A 6504-nucleotide genomic window follows, 5' to 3' on the forward strand; every position below is an offset into this window, starting at 1 on the left:
TTACTTTTGAAAGTCAGAAATTTCCTAATTTTTAAAAATGTTTTACATAATTTCTGAGTTTCAAGAGTTGAGAATTTGCAAGAAAAAAAAAGTGAAATTAGTTTTTGTTTCAAAAATTGCAAATATCTGACTTCTGAAACTCGAACATTTTTATGTTTTTTTTCGCAAAAATTCTAAGTGTCAAAAGACGAAAATTTTCAAAAGTGGAAAAATTTTCTCCCTAAATTCATAAATTTTCATGTTTTTTTTCTACAAAATTCCAGATTTTTTTCTTGCAAATTTTAAACTTTTCAAGCTCGGACATTACACAAAAATACTCTAAACATTTCTGAGATTAATCTAAACATTTCTGTGCTTTTTTGGCAGAAATGTGCTCCTCCATTTTCATTTCTTCTGTCTAAAATGTCCCTGATAGGCCGTCGTACTGTCCTGACATCATGAAATCCCAGTAGTTTGCAGGTTTCTAGTTGTGGGAAAAGTTGAACCAGCATGAAAACTGTTGAGTCTAATTTAGACTCCATCCTCCAGACCACAACAGGTGCCTCCCCTCCTCCTCCACCTGTCTCCCCCTTTCCGCGGCGCGCTGGCCGTGACCCAGAAAGCAGCCGTCATTCTGCAGAAATGGCATGCAGTCCGCTCGGTTCGGTCACCGGATCGGCGGCAGCTGCTGAGCCCCGTCCCCCCCCCGGGGCTATTTTCACCCACCGGATAAAGTGCCGCAGCTCGGCGGGATTCGGCGCAGAGCAGCGGCAGGATGAAGTCCCTCACAGACGGCTGCGCCTCCGAGTTAGACACCGACACGGACAGCTCCGATGGGAAGTCCACGGGCGGCTGCAGCCCACCCCGGGAGTCCGGGGAGAGACTGGAGGCGGAGGGCGGCTGCCCCGTTACGGCGAGGCGGCGACGGCGGCGCAGGAGCGGCGTGGGCGGCGGCAGAGACGCGCGGCTGTCCGGCGTCAGCAAACAGCGGCAGGCGGCAAACGCGCGGGAGCGGGACAGGACGCACAGCGTGAACACGGCCTTCACCGCGCTGCGGACGCTCATCCCCACCGAGCCCGCGGACCGGAAGCTGTCCAAGATAGAGACGCTGCGCCTGGCCTCCAGCTACATCTCCCACCTGGCCAACGTGCTGCTGCTGGGGGAGGACTGCCGGGACGGGCAGCCCTGCCTCCGGTACCAAGACATGATCCTGCACGGCCCCGCGGTGCTCAGCGGCCCCTCCCTGCGGCCCATCTGCACCTTCTGCCTCAGCAACCAAAGGAAACAGGTGGGGCGCTTTCTGGACCGCAGGGTCCGAGATAGGTGCACCGATTTATCGGCCCGCCGATTCGGCCGATAATCTACTTCATCAAAGATCTAAAAATTAACCTCTGCCCTCTTCTGCTCTCCTGTGAGCAGAGGAGGCCAATTAAAAGTATCACTACTTCAACATATTTTTACTCAAGTAAAAGCAAAAGGTAGTCGTCCAAGAAATTGCTTCAGTAAAAAAGTATTTGGTAAAAAGTCTATTCAAGTACTGACTAACTAATCAAATTATTCAATATTTAAAAATTACATCAGCAGATGGACCAAAATATAAAATTAAGTGTAAATTTTGTTATTTAAGGACAAAAATGATATTAATTCCTATAAGAAGCTAAAAATAACAAAATCAGACAGAAGAAATTTTTCCAAATCAGTTTCTTTTAATAAATAAATGTATGAAACTTTAACAAAAACTGTAGGTGTGTGTTGCTGTTTGGGGATTTTTTGGTTAAAACATGTTTGTTTTTCATTCAGAGGGTAGAAAATCTAGAAAATTTACTCAAGAAAGAGTAGAAATACTTCATAATAAAAAATCACTCAAGTAAAAATAAAAACTACAATGTAGTAAAAATACTCATAAAAGTAAAATTAAAAAAAAGCTACACAAGTGAATGTAACTGAGTAAATGTAGCTAGTTACTACTCAAATCTGCCTGTCAGAGGTTTCAGACAAAAAAAAAAAACAACAAAAAAATAAATAAATGAGTACAGGACAAAAATCTGAATCGGCAGGTCAGGTTTTTTAACAAAGTGGTAAAAACTGCAATCAGTGCACCTCTGGTCTGACTATGACGCTCAGCGGGAAGAAAGATAATACATTTTTTTAAAAGCTCAAGTTACTTTTAAAAATTTGCTTCAAAACTTAAATGTTACATTACCATTTGGTTTGATTTTCTTTTCACTGCCCATATATGGTACAGTTATCAAAAATAAAAAAAATCCTGAAAGTGTTTATTGCATCATTTTCACCCTTTATGGACAAAAGAAAAAAAATCCGATATGTCTGAAGTGTGGTACAGCTTATGAGTCTATTTCGGAATAATTTTGTTTTAATTATTATCATTTTAAATATAAAAAGAAAAACTAAATTTAAATTTCTACTCATCTGTTTGACTCCAAAAATTTTTTGTTGTTTACATTTTGACCTCAAACCCCAATAATCAAACAAAACTTTTAAAAAATCCCCCCAAAAAAGGAAACTTATTTGATTCCACCCCCAAAAAGAATAAATCTTTTTTTTTCCAGTAGAAATACAAGTTTGGTTTAATTTTGTTCGTATTTAAAATTATTTCAAAACAGTACCTGCACTGAAAAATGGAAAATTCATCTTATTTATCAATTTTATTTCTTTTACAGCTTGAATTACTCTAGCAAAGTATACACTTGTGATGTCACTACAGATAGATACATAAAATAATAATAAGAAGAATCATATCTTCCTAATGCTAACTGAAGTGCAGAGGATGTTAAATGTGCCAATTTCTTTCTCATTTTATCTTTATTTTTTTAATTTACTTTTATTTTACAACCATAAAAGCTATGTTTTATTGACCACAAAAGAAAAAAATGGCTGAAATTTCCATAAAACCTCAATATAAAAATCAAATAATAAACATTTTTCCCCCCCATCAGGTTTCTGATAATTAATAGAGTTAATGAGATCAATGTTTACGTTTTTTAATTACGTCAATAATGTTTTAAATAAACAATTAAATGTGAAAGTTAATTTTTGAAAACTTGTATTCATGATTTGCACTCACACATTTTATTCATGTTAGAGATTAAATGATTAAAATATTTAAGTATAATTTAAATGGTCACACTGTACATTATATTCCATACCTGTTGCACCAAAATTTGGAAAGGAGTTGCTTCTTCCTGTTCATCTCCAGCTGTCCCGGTCTGGCCAGTAAAATCAGGAATTTATAATTAAACTGCAAATTACATAGGAAAGAAGAAGAATTAATCATAGGCTGGGATGAAAACCACAGTGAAAAACAACTCAATATTAAACATTTAAATACATTAATCTACAAGATTCACATGGTACAATCTAATAAATCTATGATTACATAAGAAAAATGTAGAGAAGTCACCAGCGGTCAGAAACAGGTGGGGGAGGAACAGCTGGAGAAAACTTTCATAACCACCAATATGGTGACTAAATGTGGAAATTCAAAATATGTTACCAACTTTGATGGTTTTTATCCCTTTAGATTGCTTCTTTACTCAGCTGATAGTTTTTTATGTATTCTTTTCTTGAATCTATTGTAGTTCTAAGATTCTAACTTTCAATTTTTGGTATATAAATACCAGTGCGAAATATCTGACAAAATAAAACCCAAACCCATAGAAAAACATCTATAAAAATGATACATTTATGCATTTCATCTAGCTTGCCTTGTACACAGGTGCTAATCATTAGCTTGTACAGGAACAAACATCTCTATAAACATATTTAAATACACAATGTTGGTTAAAAAACTGTTTCTTTATCTCCACAGCTCAGAGATGGAGGGAAACACTCCTCTTCTGTGTGAAACGAAGCGGCTCTGGACAGACCCGGAGTCCATCTGATGTTTACAGTCTAAACTTTGTAAATACATATTTATTTTTTTAACATACTACAGGACAATAATGACTTTTTGAGCGCTTTCTGTCCAGCTTCGGTGAGTTTCTGAACCTCAGTGTTTTGACTGAGACGTAACCTGAGTCTGTGTGCGCAGCTGCACCTGACGTGGGGCTATTTTGGTCCCCACCAATAGTACAAACTACCCCCTGACCCACCACCACCGAGTGTACCTCCTAAAAACAAGCTGGTCACCTTCAGTGCAGTAGTTGCTGTCAGTTTACTGGTGGCTGCCTTCAGCAGTAAGAAGGCTGTCCATTACTACTGCCTCTAGTGGTGGACATCAGTAACTGCAACACTTGCAGAACCAGACAGTGCAACTGGTTTAGCTTTATTCCCCAACAACCATTAGCTGAAGTTCTCAACATACTAGATAAAGAATTGGATACATTGATATTCTACCAATCCACCAGCTACAAAACCACCAATTACAGGAGAAAATCAATTGGTTACCTAAAGAAACGGGTTGGTTGGCCTGTTATGCCTTGCAGGAAGAAGGTTCTGTGTCTTCCTCGTGCCTGAGTGAGTTTTCTTCATGTTCACTGAACAAAAACATGGCTGTTAACTTAAATTGTTTCTCTAAACCAGAAAAGTGTCCAACTATAGTTCTCAACAGCTACTATCCAGCTTCTCCAAGACACCTAATTTCAGTGATTGGTGCGTTACTATTTGGTATCTAGTTTGCATTACCGCCACCTACTGGTGTGGAGTGTCGTTACCAGGCCTTCTTTTTCTTGTGGCGTTTATTTGCCGATTATAACTTAATGGCGCATTACTGCCACCAACAGGTAAGGGGTGTGGATCAGGATTCTAACATTTACACTAAATAATTTAAAAATATTAATTAAATTCTTCCAACTAAGCCTGTACACAAAAGAGACTGCAATATAACTTTCCTTATATTTCTAAAAATGTAGCATAATGTATTCAACTGCCTCTTCCTATTCTAAAGAGTGCTACTCAATTCACTGTGTCCAAAAAAGTTGATTTTATTGCAGATGGAAATATGAACCTTCAATCTCAAACCGTATTCTGCCTACTGAAAATAATTCGACTGGGAAGCATGGATTAAAAGATTACATTGTGCTAACAAAATGAATGTGTTAATGTGAAAGCAATGAAAGTGAAAAGGTTAAAAAGAGGAGTCTATTCTTAACCAAAACTTCAATGTAGCTAGCTAGTTAGCTACACTGAAGCTACTTTTCAATGTGATTAGACGATAGCCAACGCTGAAACTAACAAATTTTTGATGTGGCTAGCTAGAAGCTAGCTAGTTTTCAATATATCAAACTGGTTGCACTAAAGCTGACTAGCCTACTAGATTCAGTGGTAGATTAATTGTACATTTGATTTATATGTAAAAGTCAGATTTTCTGGCTGTAAATTGGAAAGATCAACTAAAATATTTTCCAAAGTTGGACATCTGTGAGACAGCACATGTTCAATATCCAACATGGCTCCCTCTAGCTAGCAAACATCTTTTATTTAAGAAAGGCAGGTTTATAATTTTGTTTCTGACATACCAGAAACTCAGATGTTTATAAATGTGACATTTTTATTGTGGGGATTTTCTTAACCTGTCAAATATTTTTATGATTAGTCGTAACTTGATTTCACTGCACACTGTTCAGACATATTAACCTAAAGTGTTGAAAAGTTTACTACTGCAATGCTGCACAGTCACTTTAACAGCACAAGATGTGCATCAGACTGCCTTTTGCACTTTTATGGAATTTAAAAATGTGATATTAAACTCATGTGGATCCCTTTGATATTTATAATACAGCACTAAACTATTACTGGGAAATTTTGCCCTCTACCTCAGATCTGTGTTTTAAATACGAAGGCCTACCTCTGATCGAAGTTAATAACAGGACTGTAACAAATACTTGAATGTCAGACTCGTCTGTCCTTTGCACATTGAATGAAACTTCTTGAAGAAAAATGTATTTTTGTACGAAAAAAATAAACTTTATCAACCAGTCTTTGTACATTTCTTTCCAATAGTAGTCTCAAGATTTTTTGAATAATCAATTGGAAAAGTGTCATCAATACCACAATTTTTAATGTACCCTGATGTTATACTCAAACACATCAGGTTTTATATTTTAGTAAATCTTTATATTATTTAAAATATTTCTTAAATGCACCTATACATAAAAGTTTTAGTAAAGTAGCAAAGCAGATTAAGCAAAGTGGAAGGAGCGGGGCTTGATCAGACCAATCAGAGCTGGTTATAAATAGCCAGTAAAACCTTTGTACTTTTATGAACTTAACATTTAATTTATTGCAGTGAAATACAACAAATACAGCAAAAAGCGTTTCAATAATCTTTATTTCATAAAAAAGTCAAATTGGTTTATATCAGATTAAAGAAAGTATAAACTGACGATAATCAGGTAGCTGGCGAGGCATTTTACAGGGCGGGGTTGGTTGGGGCGTTTCTTCAGACGGACTGAGCAGAAACAGGAAAAAAAAGTGGAAATAAAACTAAACTGAGTTTGCCAAAAAAAAAAAAAAAAAAAAAAAAACCAAAATAAAAGGGATAAAAAAACCTTTGGAAAACCCTAT

General features: G+C 36.9%; 2 protein-coding genes across 4 annotated transcripts in view; one reads left to right on the forward strand and one right to left on the reverse strand.

Moving 5' to 3' along the window:
• kynu (kynureninase) overlaps window positions 1-4476 on the reverse strand; it is a 45090-nt gene extending 40614 nt beyond the window's left edge. For all 3 annotated transcript variants that reach the window (XM_015038559.1, XM_015038556.1, XM_015038558.1), the window contains exons 1-2: window positions 4387-4476; window positions 3147-3238 (exon numbers count right to left, since the gene is read on the reverse strand). The gene's annotated coding sequence lies outside the window, so the exon portion shown is untranslated. The remainder of the gene's footprint in view (window positions 1-3146; window positions 3239-4386) is intronic.
• On the forward strand, window positions 76-5915 carry LOC106951182 (basic helix-loop-helix transcription factor scleraxis). The gene is made up of 2 exons (XM_015038560.1): window positions 76-1267; window positions 3809-5915. The coding sequence occupies exons 1-2, from the start codon at window positions 755-757 to the stop codon at window positions 3842-3844; spliced, it is 549 nt and encodes a 182-aa protein (XP_014894046.1). The 5' UTR covers window positions 76-754; the 3' UTR covers window positions 3845-5915.
• The last annotated feature ends 589 nt before the right edge of the window (window positions 5916-6504 follow it).

This window comes from Poecilia latipinna, unplaced genomic scaffold (genome assembly GCF_001443285.1).
Source record: "Poecilia latipinna isolate Pla-1442-1.1 unplaced genomic scaffold, P_latipinna-1.0 Scaffold445, whole genome shotgun sequence".
In the NCBI taxonomy this organism is placed as follows: domain Eukaryota; kingdom Metazoa; phylum Chordata; class Actinopteri; order Cyprinodontiformes; family Poeciliidae; genus Poecilia; species Poecilia latipinna.

Excerpts from the sequence above, each read along its gene's own strand:
- LOC106951182 (XM_015038560.1), top strand. The coding sequence starts at position 755 with ATGAAGTCCCTCACAGACGGCTGCGCCTCCGAGTTAGACACCGACACG. Across the intron at positions 1,268-3,808 it reads TCAGCAACCAAAGGAAACAG|CTCAGAGATGGAGGGAAACA; the intron begins GTGGGGCGCTTT and ends TTATCTCCACAG.